The sequence below is a fragment of the Pieris rapae genome, chromosome 6 (genome assembly GCF_905147795.1).
Source record: "Pieris rapae chromosome 6, ilPieRapa1.1, whole genome shotgun sequence".
NCBI lineage: Eukaryota > Metazoa > Arthropoda > Insecta > Lepidoptera > Pieridae > Pieris > Pieris rapae.
The window spans coordinates 4,667,120-4,685,701 of record NC_059514.1 but is presented as its reverse complement, the minus strand read 5'-3'; the positions used below and the strand labels follow the sequence as shown (position 1 = coordinate 4,685,701).

The window sequence follows — 18,582 nt, the reverse complement described above, 5'->3', positions numbered from 1 at the left end:
TCTTGACTGTATGACGCTATTGTATAATAAACGCAAAAAATAATACACCAAAATATCTAGCGATTTTAATGTACACTAATCGATAATTATTCAGCCATAAATCTAAATACACCCCACAGTTGCGAAATCCATTATCCAACAGTTTCTTAAGTATCATTAAAGCAATCTTCAAACTAACAAACCAATAACATCTTCAAAGGCAAGCAATTCGCGCGAAAGACCCAAATTAATTCTATAATTAGAACTGACAGGTGCAGTACTTTTAACACCTGGGTGACTTCTTTGAGGGTAAATCCCTTAAGGGTTGAATTTTTAATCGTCTTTCTAAAGGGTAATTATCTTGTAACCGAGATGCCTTGTTTTTAAGTTACCGTTATAAAATTTCAATTGAGTTTTTATTTTGGTATTCAACAGATTTTGTACATCAATTACTACATAATGCTTTTTTTAATTACAAATTATTTCGAAATTTAAAAATCTGTTTAAGGAGGCTTCAAGAAGGCTAAGTAGCCGCGCTAGAAACTTGATTAAATTGTATCAAAAAGTGATAGATTAAAAGTATTCATAATAGACATGTTATATGGATTTAGGTAAAACATGCTGGAATGATGAAATAATATGTAACTTAAAAATATAGTACCTAAGTATTTTTTTATAGAACAGGCGGCAATGTCACACGGCTCGCAAGTGCGATTATGTGGTAAAAGAGTATTAAAGGTAATGCAGACAGGTGTAAACATACACATATAATCCATAAAAAGAAGATTCTTCCCAAGATTGGTACGCGAAGCCATTGAAATCAAAAAACACGCCAATTTCAAAAGAGAGGACGGCCTAAAATAATCTAACGTAATTTCAAATTATGTTTAAATAATTATAACTTTACGATAATACATAACTTCAATCCGTTAAAAAAGTGTTTTTCTTTTAATCATAAAAATACATCAAAACACTTAGGCTATTTAAATTTAGGCACTACATGAATCATTGGATTAGGTGGAACGATTCCAGGATAGACAATTAAAATCTGGTTACCTGTCATACATATAGCGAAGTTTATAAAATACTAACAAAAATATTAAATATTATTTTTATAAGCTTAGTGCTTGCATATGAATCATGCCATCAGGCTGATGTCATTTGTTCGCGCTCCATTTGCTCACTCCGTGGGGAATTCGCGGTCGTTCCGAGCGAATAAAGTGGCATTTGTATTATAGAATATATTCTATAAATATTCGAGAAAACTGTTTTAAATTTATTTGTTCTATCATCTTTGGAATTGTTTATATAAAGGTTATGCACCTGTCTTTCAGTGTACAAGGCACAGCCATCTGGTCAAAGTTGCATATCCGTATTCTAATTTAGCTGATGTCGATTCCAGCATGTTTGTTGTGAGCAGAACGACGATTTATTTTGGTCACAAAAACGAATACTACAGAACTCTATGTACTCTAACAGATGTTTAAACAAATATGAAGCATATAGTTTTATTGAATAATCATATAGCTATAACGTACCTACATCAAATTTTTGTTCCTACTAATACATATTTAATATGTAATAAATATAAGTACATATAAATAAGTATTTAAGAAAAATATAAGTGAATCAATAATAAATGTATTAGTGGTGTAAAGCTAACAATAATAATGGCTAAATCAATATTAATATCGATTAGTCGTAAATTTATAGATCTAACTATATTGACAAATCAAAACTAATAATACTAGTTTAAGATTGATTGTAATGACTGATGCAGGTGACAGTAATCCCATCGCACTGACATATATATTCAGAACAATTTCCGTGATATATTTAAATTGAAAATTTCTATTTGCAACATAAACTTCTAGCGAACAATAAGCATGGACAGTTTGATGTTGTAATGTATAGGTCAATATTTTACTGAAACGAATAAATTATTATTGGATGCAATATAAGAAAATGCATTACATTAAAATGCAGAATGAATTTTCAGCGCTTTTACAGTTGAAATGTGTAAAACTGGGAGCGCCTTGATGCACCGATTGCATTCATCACGTTGATACCGCGTTTTGTGTAGGGTGACAATATTGCAATTTTTGCAACAACCAAAAACCTGTATTTTATTATGATATAATAGTATTGCCCACATCAAATAAGAGTACCTACTTATTCTTATTTGCATAACATTATAAAGAAATAAAACATGCTACACTTTCTAGTTAGTCTATTTGTGCATATTATGTTGGTGCTGCAATTCAAATTATATTGAGTATGATCTTCATAAGACATACTTTTTTTTTCTATTTATCCTACCTTTTACTAAATCATGGTGCTACAACAAGATGACGAACAGCGGATGTGGTATAACTGATGCCCTGTTTATTATAACAAGCGACGTTGCATACACTAGGGGAATTTAAGCGATTTGTATGGTTTAGGTGTGGCGGCGCACCTTGCATTAATGTGTAATGCAGTTTATGGTACGGTGAAATCGTTTAGATGTGGTTTTAGTGGAATAACTAAATAAATATTGTATATACTAATATCATGTAGAGGAAACATTACTAACGAATGCTCTCAGAAATTGTTGGTACGACTTTAAAAGTTCCATAAGAATGCTAAAAGTATCTGAGTAAGATAGGCATTGTGTACATGTATTTGCAGTAGTCTTTGGTATGTCTGAGTCAAGTCAAAAGCAATATTTACTTATATAAAAGAATGAATACTAAATTAAATATATCGGAGTTACTAACAAAACATTCTCAGTAATTGAAAATCAAGTGTTACTTAGGCAAATTAAGTATGAAATTTAATTTAATAAATAGCATGCAGTGGTTACTGGCTTATGCCTCCGGCCCTGCGTGCGTTTTTGCGATGACATCTTGCAGAAACCGGCATGACTCAGAAACAAAAAACTATATCCGTGTCACACACGGGTGGAAGATCATCTACTTGCCTGCAAAGAAAAATAAATGATACTGAATTCTGAGGCTTAACATCAAATGTTCGTGTCTTACAATTTACTTATAGAGGTGTATTTACAACGGTTCATATCATTGACGATAGCAGAAGCTACAGTATGAATTATAGAACTATCGGACGTCGAGGCAGCATATTAAATTCCACCCGTATCACCTCGACGCCCGTCGTTCCACAACTGAGCATTTTTCAAGGCAGTTTTTGCCGCGCACCACTATGTGGAACCGGCTGCCCACTGAAGTATTTCCGAACCAATTCGACTTAGGGTCCTTTAAAACAAGAGCGTAAGATTCTTAAAAGGCCGGCAAACGCACTCGCGAGCCCTCTGGCATTGAGAGTGTCCATGGGCGGCGGTATCACTTAACATCAGGTGAGCCTCCTGCCCGTTTGCCCCCTGATCTATAAAAAAAGGCAGAATATTTATACGACAAATGTAACGTAAACATATGACAACCGACGCACGTTCTAAGTTCCGAAATATCAATGGCGTGTATTACAATCATAATAGTGTCTATCCCAAAAATAATATAAAGACGTAATATAGTAGTAACGCGTCTGTCTGTCACATTTAACAGCGATGTGCAGATACTTGAAGCAATCACGGATCGGAGGACGTTTATTGAAATCTCAGCGAGGAGTGCATAGTTGATTTTGTTACAGAGGTGACACGATCTTGGAAAGGCAAAATTAATTAACTATAGGTAAGTATCTTCATATACATGGTGATGCAATCGACTCTGACGTCGTGGTTTAGAAACTGTGACCAACCCTTTTGTGTGAGCGATAGGGCTACTAGGGTGAAGGAAATGGACCTGTTTCTGTACCACTGATTTAAAAACAGAATATATTTTACATATTTTCGATGTATGAATAAATGAATTAGATATTATAGATAAGACAAAAGTCAATATCAAGAACACTCTATACGCAAACTAGTCTTCATATTATCAAGATGATTGTCGCAGATAGGTTGAGAGGGCGCAAGTTCGTAAAGTTTTACGATCGGTATCCGATAGCACTCCGTAACATACCGTAATATTAGAGGGACCCTTACATGCCTAGTCTTGATTGAATTATACTGATTATCACATAAATGCAATTTTGCCTTTATTTTGATTTAAGCTTTCTATATAAAACATACCGCATACAAGATAAACTAACTATAACATTATAAATAGTTATAATTATAAATACCGTCAAAAATTGTATATATCAGAATATTGTAGTCAGGATTTAGTTCGGATTTTAATGGTGAAGAAAATGTTAATAGTTTATAATACTTAAACCAAAAAAAAATAGTTAAATATCTGTCAACAAGAAAGTAGATTGTATGCTCATGTGTACTGGATAGAGCAAATAACGCTGTTGATGGTGAGCATAAATCAGTTTTTATGTCGAACTATTAATGATATCTTTAAAACATCTATGTGTGATTAAAATTACTCTTAATAATTTTTGTATTCATATTGTGTTATATATTAGCGATATAACTGTGATATATCATAATTGGAAGGTTTAATTCAATTATTTTGTATTAAAGGCTAAATCGAGTTTTAAATACTCTTTATTAAAAATAAGTATAATTTATGATTAGTACTGGATAAAAATAGAGGGAAAATGACGTTATGAAAAGGGTTGAATCCCAGTTAATGAGGCCGAAACTCAACGACGAAGGATATTTAAAATAACGCTAACAAGTCGTGAAAGGTTATGATTAATTACTAAATATTAAAACATAATGCACTGTGAAATGCTAATTAGTGTTCGATTTAAATAATAATGTTGACTTTCGAATTAGTTTTAAAATAATCCTTATTAGCTTAGCTTAGGTTTAAAGACTTTATTTTTTCAAACAGCAAAAATGCTTGAGGTAAACATAACATTGTAGTCGTTCTCAAATAATCACAAATCGTAAATGCAACAAACCTAAAAGTAAAGGTAGCACTATTAGCCTTGTCGGTAAGTAAAAAAACCTATACTTAGCACTTTCTTTTAGCAATTTAGCGTCCAATGCCTAAAGATGAAACTATGCAAGCTGTTCTGAAAAAGTCTTACGGCTTTGAGAGTTTCGCAATCGAGACGATTTTAATTTTGACCAAAAAGCAGGTCGTAGCGAACATATGAAGATTACATAAAAATATCCTTTGCTAAATTGTTTTTGATTCGTTAATTTTATAAGCAGTATTTGTGACAATATATAAAGGAACAGATCATATGAAAGTTAAGTCGTGAGAAATACTAGTAAACTATAAAATTTTACGTAAACAAATTTCTTCTTAAAAGATGAGATAAATTTCGCCTATATCTTTCCGAATTTCTGAAATAAAGAACGCACTTTGATAATTTATTACAATTTCATTCAACGCTAATAAACTTACGATCCGGATTTCATATTAAAATTCAAAGGGAGGTTTCTGAATGAAGATTTTCATAGGATACATTAAAATCTGTTTTCTACAGCATCACTGGGGTAGTGGCGTAGGTCTTAAGATATTAAAAAAACTTTTAATATTCATTTTGGCTCATTGAACGTAAAAATTCAAAAATGTTATAAACAAATTATGGTACTTAATATATAAACTTCCTTAAAAACGCTACAGCAACTGGCAGCATGTATCTGCACATTTCTGCACTAGCTTATTACTTCTATACTTTTTTTTTACTCTATGTTTTTATTTGTACAACTTTAACATTGAAATACTAATTTAATTTATACCAAGGGTTAATAATCAAGTTTTATGAGTTTGTAATGACTGCAATCAAATATAACAATTCTGAACCAGCCCCTAATAATAATCGCAAATGTCTTATGCTTTATACCACCCAACCTGTCCGCTGGGATGGCAATAACAAGTCCATAAACCGTTTTTACTGCCTTTGTTCAAGTAAATGTATGTAGGTTTCTTTTTAAACAATGACCGTATTTTCGTAAGACGAATATATCACAAGACAGACCCGAAGAATAGATATTTTAAGAGACGTTTTGATGTCCCCTGAGTGCGCGATAATGGACTCGTGCTTGTTAAAAATGTATTTTTAAATTTGTGATGAAAAAAAATTGGATTCGTGAAAAATGTGAATTTCCATTTATACTTTAATAATTACATATTGTTAAGACTAGCTGACGGTAAAAACAATAGGGATTAAGTGTGATTAATGTATTTAAACAAAAATAGAGATATACAGGGATGGAACTTGAATAGCGAATGAGTAATAAGATCGTTTAAAATATGTTCTATAAGGTTTCCTATAACGATACATGCCCATTAGCACGTACTACTATATTTACTTTTTTTTCTCTCTTTATTTTACAAAATATTATAGTATATTACAATCTGTTACATTAGAAAACCGCTGTGGTTTGTATTAATGTAACCTTAGCAGTATTGTTAAGGAGCGCGTCAAACGCATGTAAAAGTAGTTTTTTTAATTTAGAATGTATGTTGGTTAGTGTTAGGCTATCTGTTATGTGATTGGGTAGACTATTTATTAGCCGCGGTAGCAAATACCGCAACGTTCTCTCGCCATGTACGTTGTATTCTCTCGATGTAGTCTGTACGTCATGCTCCACACGTTTTTATGTCATCTCGAAAAAAGTGCTCAAATACAAGACATTTTTTAACTTTTTTTACGATTTGGATTTACAATGCGTCACCTTAAAGATGAGATAAGAATCGCTCGATCACCATTATGCAAAGAAAGTTGTCCGACTTAAAAAATAACGCGTGAATCATAGTCAGTATGTAAGGTGTTAATAGATTAGTAATTTAAATTGAATTAAGTATTATTGGTTAATAAGCTTACACATTGTACTAACAAAGTGAGTCAAACAATTATTCACTTTGGAAAATCGTACCTAATTTAACAAATTTAACATAGTTGACACTACTCAGTCGCTCTTTATACACCATTCCGTCACAATGTATACCTTTATTTTGATTTCTTTATTTTTAGTAAACACTGTAAAATCAGAGGTGAATCAAAAATACTGTGAAGGTAAAAAAATAAATCTCGTTTGGCTTAGATATAACTTAAAATTTTTGGAAGTGTTTTGTTTCAATTATTTTATTTTAATAATGAATTTAGTTCATCTTGAAATCCACAGTATATTAAATTCATATTTTATAATTTAAATAGCAGAAACATTACAGTTATATTATAAAACGATGTTATTTAAATTCAAATTATATTTAATTAAACAACATTTTTACTATACTTTTAGGTTTTAAGACAGACTTCGATATAAAAAAAGCGATTGGACGTTGGCACGTAGTAGCTGTTATACCAGACACCAACTTTTCCAACAAGTTCGATAATGTGACGTGCTATAGAGTGGACTTCAGCGAAGTTGATGAGGTACTCGCTTTGGAATATATGTTCTGTTCATCTTATATTTAAATATGTTTTTATTTAATTTAAAGTTCAATTATAATTTATAAAAAATAGTTCCAATAGTGGTAAATATGGAAATATAATTGGTGATTATATATTTTCAGAGTATACTTTTAAATCCTTTATCTAATAATTAAGTTTATTAAAAACGATTAGGGCCATTTATCGTTATTCATTATTCTATTCTCTATTGTATACAGGTATTTTTGTCATACATTTCATTAAATTTTTATTAAACTTTTGTAAAACGTCAAAATATAAAAAAATATAACTACAATTTATTTTTTATATCAAACTTGATATCTCGTAATTATCTGATAATGAAGTTTAGATTACTTCTATTATAAATTCTTTCGCAGGCAAGCCTCAAATGGATGATAACGCAAAGGCTCGGTCGTCCCACAGAACAGCTCATAGACAGTGAGCCAGGTGAAGTTATACGCCTGCGATATCATACAGAACAGCCTTTTGATATCTGGTCAAAGTCAGTGCACGATCTGAAGGGTTGCTACAGACAACTGATCGATTTGAAAAACAACGAAACCGATATACGTGAGTATGCTATTTTTATACAAGATACATCGCCGCCAATGGATACTTACAATTGCATGGAAATAAATTAAAGCTGCTTTAAATAATGTTTTTTTTAAATATTGTGTTACTATATATAATATAATGATTTTAATTTGTATTATTAATTAAACATATTTGTAGACAACTAATTAAATTATTTTAAACAAAGAGTTCAATAGGAATTGGCTTTGATATTATGTTTTTTAAACTGTCTAATTATTTGTTTAGTTTAAATATGGAAATGTACCAAAATCTCGAATTAAAATATTTATATTATATAGGTAATTATGTTGGGATCACAAATTTATTACATTAAAACTGATTTCAAATGCTTTACCGTAAGTGTACTGTAACTTTTGATTAACGTGTTTATATACGATATTTGCATTAAAGATCACAAACGTTTTCTAGATCTTGCAAATACATTGGACTCGCCCATGTTGCTACATGTACTAGAGACTAGATACGGGCCATTTCTCCTCCAAATGCTCTGGGGACGACTGGCCGCTGTCATCTATCGAAGAGAACCGGTAATAAAAATTAAATAATCTAAAAAAAGTTTATCTAAATTTTATTAAAGGATGTAGTAATCTATATACTTTACTTTGATTTACAAACATTTTTTCTATAGTAATATTTCCAAAAGAGACTATGGTGTACTACATTTTTCTGAATATATAGTAAATATATTTTCAGGGTATAACGATTGAAAAACTCCGGCCTGTGACTGAGTTTTTATCGCTCTATCGGGGAACAGCGGAGCGGCCAAAGCTTTGCGGCTCAACACAGTTTACAACTAAAAGACCAGAACCAATTCCAGTTACTATAAAGTCTAAAATTTTAGAATAATTGGATTGGATATCGCAACACTATTTGGTTTCACATTCTTAATAATTTAATTTAATTTATTATTTTAGCATTTTTTTTAATTGAGCCAATTTTTAATAGAGGAATTGCAATTTGCCAACTTTATATGTTACGGAACTTAATTTCGCAATAACATATTAGACAATCGATTTAAAACAATATATCTTGTTTAAAGAGTTATTTACGATGTTGTATTCAGTTAATAACAAATTGTGGTCTAGCACGAACCTAATACTGCACACACGATATCCAGCTAAATTAATTTTGTATTTATAGACTAAAAATATATTATTTTCACCTCTTGATTATGTATTATATTTTGTACAATAATTATGTTAAAGTTTTTATTATAAAAAAACCTTCCAACTCTATCAGTAAATACCAAAAAAATAGTTCCACTTAGTAGATAGGCGTTTACCTACCTGTTAATCATACAAGGTATAGATACAATGTTACTCACGTCTGGCTAATAAAATACTTTTTATAAGATTGCTTCTAGATCGTATTCTTGAAATAAAAATTTTGGGAGATTGAGTGGATATTGAACGCTGGACCATTAGATTTTATAACAAAAACCTAAGCCTCGGTCTCACAATAACTTGAATCGTTCACTGAGTTATTAATTATTTATCATGTATGATTATGTGTAATAAAGTTTTGAGATGATAGATGCAGATATTGATAATTATTAATTAAATCAATAGTTGCATTCACCAGCAAGGTATATGTATATCTTGTTGGTGAATGCTATCTATGTAGATATATTAAAACACGGTGCTTATAGTTAGACACCCTAGTGCTTGGAGTATAGTTATACTTACAAGTAGACTTATTGATGAATTGATAGACGAACATCAGGTGTAGACACTGCTATGTGATTGATTTTGTATCGGACAACATATTTGCGACAAAACAGGATGTTTCTTACACATGTTTATTTGTTAAGTAAGAAATAAATTTTATGTCTCACATATTGTTATATAGTAAGAAAAGAAAAAGAGAAATAATCAGCCGTTTGAGTCTTGTATTTATTGCTTAGCAACTTAGCAATGACAGAAAAAAACAATATAAACCAATATTCATATGTTTTCATACATAAATATTTTAATATAAATGTTTATAGTATAGTGTATTTGATGCTAAGGTAACAATTATTAAACCAGTAATAGTATAATGTAGTATTTGCTATTTTCTGGAAATTTTAAGGAACACCCTGTAAACGATGACATGCTGCACAAAATGCTGAGTCCGCCAAATCCTAAAGGGTGTTCCAGTTGGCTCGTTTTATATCTATTGTTTATACGTTTTGATTGAATACCCCTTTTATTCACGTTTCACTATAAAATATTTTCCCTAAACCGTTGGGATAAGGTTCAAATTAAAACGTATATTTATTGTATAAATAGTGCAAAAGATTGTAAAAGATACGGATCATTACACGCGTCCAAAGGTAAAAGGCTGCAGTTTTAAAAACTAAAATATTTCAGGAGTTACTTTGTTATGTTAACTTTATATAAACCAAAACATTTTGAAATGAAATTTGTATGTTCCATATCTATCTTAATATATATAAATCTCCTGTCACGATGTTTGTCCGCGAAGGATTCCTAAACTACTTAACGGATTTAAATTAAATTGGCACACCGTGAGCAGTCTGGTCTAACTTAAGAGATAGGACAGCTTAGATCTTTAATTATAGTCGCAATTTTATTTTATTGGAAATTATTTGTTTATTATTTGATACAATTCTAACGGATGGCGCTGTGTTAAATGTACCAACGTTTCACATAAGTTCTCCTACCATTTCCCTTGAATAGTTTACTACTATGTAATACAAAAACCTTAGCCACAGCAAAGCTTGGCCGAGTTTGCTAGTAAACTATAGAATTATCATAACTATCCACCGATTTATTGCATATTAAATTTTAATATAATCTGTGCTCAATTGAAACGTTTAATTACGTGAAGCGTAACTGACCGAGATCCTCTCAAAAGTTTTAATAGCTATTTAACTCCAGATCTCATCTCACTCTGAAATTACCTAAGTCTTTTAGCAATAAAATGTCTCATAAAGACCATTTTATAATAGGATCGTAAAGTTACGTAGGGCGTGTCCCTTGGGCATTTTTCCTATTTTATTCGATTTTGTGTCTTCATCCAATGTTTATGGCACCTGATGTTTAGAATAATTGGTTTGTATGTATATTGTATGTTATATTTAATCAATTTAAAAACAAATGAATAAAGAGTGTTAAAATTAGTATATTTGTTTTATACTATATGTTCAAGTAAGATATATAAAGTAAAGACCACATTAAGCACAAGAACAGCAGAGAGGAATGGCAGGATTTGGTGGAGGCCTTTGCTAAAAAAGGCAACACAGATATGCTAGAATATTAAATTGGAAATGTGTTTAAATGTAAATGAATCTGAATATAGACTATTATTGTTATTACAATGTTCAGGTAAAAAATATTAAATGTAAGTTGATCATCGTGATATTATTAGTTACATTTCCAAAACCATTGTGTGTTTTGGTAGTTTGTTTGAATAACTACCAAAACACAGAATGGTTTTGGAATGTATTTTTATATATTGTCTTTCCACTATTACTACAGGACTATTACAGGAAGGCGTAAATTATTATTGTATACGAGGCAGTGACATAATACCATTTATGATATATAAAACATCGAACTAAACGTCCAACTTGAACAATGCCAAAGCATAAATACTTGGCTATGAGGAAATCAATACTCGAACCTATATCCCTAACCTACCTACAACACACCTCATTATATCATATCGAAGCCATTAGACCGTGCGATTCATTCGTGACATACAATTAATACGGTCAAGTAAACGCTTTCAGAATGTCTCTCAGGATCGTACGATTTTTAATCAACCCGCCTGCGACCGAATGATTGAAGCCAAGTCATGCGACTAATTAGTCGCCGCAAGCGTAGGGAGCTTTAGATTACACTGATAATTGTTTTTTAAAGCGTGTGTGTGATACATGTCATTAAAACGAGCTTTTAATGTAGTAAAAGTAATATTAGCTTTGAATAAACAACGCAGCGGTACCTGCTACGCAGTATCCTGCTACGTCAAGTGTTCTACGGCGTAGCAAATAGAAGTTGTGCACGGAAAAATGAATAAAATGTAGGTGACATCAATATGGAATTAAATTGTACTATGTTAATATAAATTATTACAATTACGAAGTTTTATATGAATAACTTGCTAATGAATTTTTTAGATTAAGTAATTATTAAATTTTCGTTAACTTTAATTACTTAGTTACATTTGGTCAAAAGCAATTTAGTGCAATGGGACAACGAAGTAGAATCGTTAAATTTAATGTACACTAACCTGATGCTATAAAACCGAGTTAATCTCAATACACCGATAGCCCTTATTACCCCTAGTGATGTGACAAAATAGTTTTTATCGAGATTTATATAATATTTAGATACAGATTAATGACCAAATGTGTGTTTTATTTTTTTTAAACAACCTCATTTTACTATTATTCTATACTGCGTTTGAATATGCCTGATTAAAACCTATTCCTTTTAATAAATTTATAATAGTACTAAAAACCGTACAACTAACCTATAGTCTTAAAGAAAGGAATTTAAAATATTGTGAAGCTAAAAACAATTTAATCTTCTGATTTGTCTACAAGGCAAGCAGTGGTTAAGAGACTGTACATTTTTAGGGTTGATACTTTTTCGAGGTTAAAAACAATCGAAACGATATTGGCAAGACAACACTAACCGGAAATAAAAATCGTAAATGAAGCAATTCGCTCGCAGTCGCTCTCTAAATACGATTAACTACTTTTTGGGGACTCACCACGTTTACTGTCCTTTTATATCAGGTAAACGTATTTTATTCATTCACTTCTTTGTTTGGTTCGAATGGACAATATACTTGTTTCAAATTGTACTTAAAATACTATATAATCTGTTTATAAAAATACAAATATGGAAACGATACCTGGCGTGCCCTTTACTCCAATAGATATTATAGTACGTTTTAAATTTGGGGAAATTATGGTTAGGGGAATTATTTTTTTATGTTACTTACTGTACCTATGTTATATATTATTACCTACATTAAATAATTAAAAAATCATGACTAAGATAATGAAATGTATATAGTCTTAGTACATTTACAAGGCTTAAGTTATTTGCGATACCAAAGGCAAGAACTGTGGTGCACAGATCCCTGTTATCCAGGACGTTCCGCCTACTAAATGCTGTCTCCAACACTATCGATATATTTGTATGTTCGCACAGTGAATTCACAGTAGCGTTATTGTGTATATTATGTGTTTAATTTTATATATGAACAAAATTTTATATCTATTATATTTTATTAAATGTTTCTCGATATTATCGTATTGGCATAGGCTGTAATGATAATGTGTGTATTTCTGTAATAAATAAATAAATTTATTTATGTTCATATAGTAAAGATCTTTTGGGATTAACATTAAATCTATGATTAGACATACACATAAAAATTACTTGTAAACCTCTTTCTTCAGGTTTATTGAAGTAAGTTAAAATAGTTCTGATGTAGGCTTGAAACTGAAATTGTATACAAATATGTAAAATACGAGTAATTAAAGTGATATAGTACAAAGCAATGGCTGCAAATTTTGTAAATTTACACCAGTGGATTACTGTTTATTGATAAACTTAATAAAACATGAGTAAGTCAAAATCATCAGTAAGGCAAAGTTCGTAGGAAATTAGATACCCTTTTCTTATTCAAGGGTCAACGAATTCATCTCCTGTCCATTTACCCTATTTGTAAGCAGGTTGTACCCATTTCCGGCCAACACCTCGGTTATTCAATCTGTGGTACCGCAAAAAGGATAACTAAATTTCTCCACTGATTGGCGTACACTGTATTCGGTTAGGGGCCAACAGAAAACCAAATTGAATCTTTCAAATGTCGTATCCCATTTTATGTAAAATACACGTTTACATGTTTAAATACCTACTCCTTTAATAACAATCCATTTTACCTTGAGGATTTAACATTAACAATTAAGGTTAAGGCTGGAGTTTCTGGATTACATTTTTAAAGAAATAAAAATTATTTCAACTCGTCCAGCACAGAAAATTGATTATCAACTTCACTTACCACGCCAGCTGAGCGACTCAAAATGTATCTCGGTCTACGATACAAGAAAATTTTACCGTTTCATGAATTGAAACGGGACTTCATATTTCAATGATGCGTATGAGCGGAAATCCATTACGTTGGACTGAGCGAAATGGCAGTTGTTTTTGTTCTAATACAAAATACAGGGTTTTTATGTACTATTTTGAGAAATTTGCTTACTTTTGCTGACAAGAGGAGGGGGGAGGATATATTGCAGTAAATCTGCTTACGTAATACACCGGCTGAGCTAAGCTCACCAAACAGCCCGTGCTGAGCTGTAAAGGCCCTTAAGGCCAACAGCAAGATTCCATTCTCAAAAAAAAAAAACGTAATACATGAACGGCCCCATTTAGGCATAATGGCGTTAGTCTATGGGTTAGAACCACTAATATAAATTTGAAGAAAATTTAGGTATAAATAAATATTTTTCCATAAAGATGATCAAAAGGCGAATAAAAGTACTGCCATTTGTTAAATAACTGAGCCTAAGAATGATCATTTGACAAAAGATATTCCCTGAGGAAGGAAAGCTTTCATTTCGTATGTAATTGTTTATGCGGTGGCGTATCAAACAATGTAGGGTGTGTATCAGTTATATTTTATAATAAATCAATAAACATTCAAAGTAACAAATACATATTCTTCATATAGGTCAAGGGTCATGGTATTGGTACTACTATAAACTATTCATTCGTTTCCGTATATATCTGAATATGTTTTAAATAATAGAAAATATTATTTATATACATTTTCACAATTTGTTACCACTCGCGCGTACAAATGAATATATAATACACATTAATAAAAAATATAAAATGCTATTCCTATCACGTACATACGCACACATACCAATTCACATACTCATTTTCGTAGTCTTTATATATTGTACGTAAGTCTGTGATTTTATTAACCTAAGACTTTACTTTAATTAATACTTGAAATCATAGTCACCCATTCGTCACTTCATTGATCTCGCCGCCAAAGTCAAGCCGCCGAGAAAAGGCATCCGGCGGAGACTGTTTCCGCTCGCACGCACCTTTAATGAACTAAAAACACGGCATTCTGGCGTCATCACACGAAAAACTATAGGTTTTACTCGCGACTACGCTTATATGGTTGGTAAGTGACAATTAAATAGACATAAAACTTATTTATTATCTTGATAAATGAAATTAAAACAGACAACAAAAATATTTTTTTATTACAAGCTTTTAGATTTAATTATTTCAAAGTATTTATTTTATTAAAGAAGAGTTCTATATAATATGAAATGGAAAAATATAAAGTATATACATATACAACTGAATCACAGAAAACATAACATAATTATGATAATTATGTTTTCTGTGATTCAGATTAAAAAGATAACGCCACTGAATATAATATCTTTAATGTGACCACGCTTTGGTTCTTTAAAAAAGAAAAATGCTTAAAATATTTGTCTGAAGAACTCTTACATAAGTTTAGTAATCATTTGTTTTTTATCACAGATATTAGGGGCTGAACGGTGCGGTTCGCTTTTGTTTTGATCTACAGAGATGCTTTGAGGAAACTTCCATTGTTCTTGTGCTTTAGTTCCTTTACATAAATAAATCAAAATGTTATGAGTAGGAATTTCATTACTAATTATTAACAGAGCGCTTACAACTTTAAGAAAAAATGCCAGAACTACTAATCTTTTAAATAGAACTATCAAAACCTTGAAAGCGTTTTTTAATCATATAAGGTTAAATGTAATCTATTGATGACTGAGGCTACGGGTATTTACAAATTGCATTAAAGACATTCTAAATATTATAACTCATGCATTTAATATCTGCATTAGTTATTGTTTGCGTATGTTTCTCAAAGAACCTTTGTTTTACAGTTGAATGAATAATTTCACAGGCTTAAGAAGTTGGGTCGAAAGCTTTCAAAATAATTAGAATTATGGTCAAGGATTTGGTTTTGTAAATAAATGTACAACTAATAATAAAACAAATTATAAAGTATTAGATGTTCTTTTTACAATTGTGATAATCAAGTAATTTTTTGATATCGGGAAAAGTAGCTATTTCATAAGCAAAATCACGGGCCTCTTATCAATACTTCTAAGCTGGATAAACATCAACTAGAATGCTTTTTAAAAATATTAAGACAAACCCGTTATATATATTATAATCACTTACTTACTACTTGAAAGAAAAGCATCATAAGGAAACCGTTTGGTCTTGTCATAGACAATATGAGTTATGCGCGAACTCGTTCTTCGCTTTTTTCTTGCAGTACAGTTAAACTATAGAGGAAACCAAATTACAAGTCGTCATTTATAACTTATTATTTGCATTATAATTAAAAATAACGGGCCTTTAACTGTCAAACAGCTGTGACTAGCTTTCAATTAAAATACGAGACAAATTCAATATTAACAATGGATAATAGACACCTGTGAACGCCTAATTACTTCATTCAATTCAAATTCAATTTTGTCTTCCTTTAGAAATAGTTACTGGCTCATGTAATGATTTTACAGAAAACATTCTGAGAAATAAAATCCTTGTATAAAATATATCAATAACAATTTATGAGAGAAAATCGTTAAGATTTTTTAAATTCCTCTACTCTTTAAATAATGGAAAAACATTCGTCTTATTCAATATATAATAGACACAAAAAACGAAAATATAATAATGTACTAACATTGCGTTGCTTTGTTTTCTAGTCTTTATAACTCAAAACAAACGATACTAAAATGTCAGTAGATTTTTCTCCCGACTAATGGCATCTACACATCACAATAGATTTAATAGAAAAAATAATAAGCATACCACAATATACATGTCCAATTAAAACGGGAGCAATATTCCTTAATTAATTAACATTATTCTGAGCCGATCGCTACCCCACATGGGGTAAAATAACACCATGGGGTATGGGGTAAAAATAGGTCGTGCGAATATGTTGTTAATCTCTTTAATTAACATGGAAAAGCTTCGATTTACCCAACGTAATGATGTGTTAATCCATGGAAAAATATGAGGCTGTAAACAAAAAAATATTTTCATCGGTTTTGAAATTTAGGTCAAAGGGTTTTTTTATTCAGTTCAATACTGGCGTAGAGGCTAGACATCAGCTTAAGTGTAATTAACATAACAAGGTATATTATTTAATTTTTTTATTTATATTAGTAGTATTTTATTTTTTATCTTACAGCACAGTAAATATTTTCATTTTTCCGTTACATAAACCTACTGGTATGGAATTTTATTTCAGCGTCGTTAATTTAAAAATTTAACGGCTACCTCCAGGTGGCTTAGGAAAGAAACATGGTATTTTTCATACATGGTATTTTTTCATAAACAAAAACCTCTCAACTTATCTAATAACAAAAAGCACGTGAGCGTAACAATAACAAATCTGAGCCCCAAAGGGTACAATCGTCTTCCACGCTCCAGCGAGCTCATGACAAATTGCCTGTCGCAACCCTTGCACCATAATCTTGCCAGGTAATATATGATTTATGAATCGCAAATAGAATTTCACCAGTTTTATATTGCATTTGAATTTTGTCTAGTTTTCAAAAGCGGAATGATCATTCGATTCGCATCCGGTTATGAATTTCCGATGACGTAGGTCGGGCTGATATTTTTTATGAAGTTTACAGAAAATATAAATTGTCCATATCTTTGTTAAGATCGGCTATGCACTAATAAAGCTTTTATATACTATTATTACTGCTTCAGACCACTAACTATTTAGTAGTATCAAATTTTTAATCAATTCGCCATTCACTGTTTTGTTCTTGTTGCTATCCTATTTATTTTTAGTTATATTTCGTTATTAAATCTAGTCATGTCAAAAATGCAATCTCGTCTAAAGATTGCATAGTTCCCATGTAGTTTATCTCATTGTTAAATTTAGTTCGTTATTATGTTAGTATATTATTAAACCTTTAGAAAAATTATAACTTTAGTTTTTAACTGTTTTAATTTTTTTATAAAAAGTAGCACACGGCTTTAAAAACGTGTTCTAAGTTTGTTACATTTCAGGAAATTAATGTACACTGGACATGTAGCACTATACATTGTGTTTCAACATAATAAAGAGTCCTTGCAATTGAAAAATTTAATCAATTAACGTTTGCATTTAAATTCAATTATATTATAATTAAAATAAATTTAAATAGTTTGGTACAGTATTGCGATACCTATTCGTCGAGCAAAGAAAGCACCAGCGTTGATTACACCAGTACTATCTACTAATAGTATTTATCATGTGTCTTTATTAAGAATAATTCATTTATTACAATCCTATAGAACATATAGGTTGATGTTTGGTACATATCTACCAGTACGGTACAATGGTACTTTCTACATTGTGATTGGGTAATAATTTAAAAATTACAGTAATTATAATATTTTTCTTGATATACACTTAAAAACCCTTATCCACCTCATCGATCAAAACAGGCAGATTACATATCAATGTAATTGAATTACCGAGGAAAATATTATTCACCCCAAAACTGCAGTAATGTGTAATTTGGTAGCTTTCCCAATATTTCTACTAAATCGAAGTAATCGAATAAAGAGCACGTAATCCAATATAATGATTCAATTTACATTT

General features: G+C 30.8%; 1 protein-coding gene across 1 annotated transcript; it reads left to right on the top strand.

The window, feature by feature from the left end:
- Positions 1 to 6,855: 6,855 nt before the first annotated feature.
- Positions 6,856 to 9,464, top strand: LOC110994703. The gene is made up of 5 exons (XM_022261507.2): positions 6,856 to 6,960; positions 7,187 to 7,320; positions 7,716 to 7,908; positions 8,341 to 8,459; positions 8,626 to 9,464. Exons 1-5 carry the CDS (start codon positions 6,885 to 6,887, stop codon positions 8,776 to 8,778), a joined length of 675 nt encoding a protein of 224 aa, XP_022117199.2. The 5' UTR covers positions 6,856 to 6,884; the 3' UTR covers positions 8,779 to 9,464.
- The last annotated feature ends 9,118 nt before the right edge of the window (positions 9,465 to 18,582 follow it).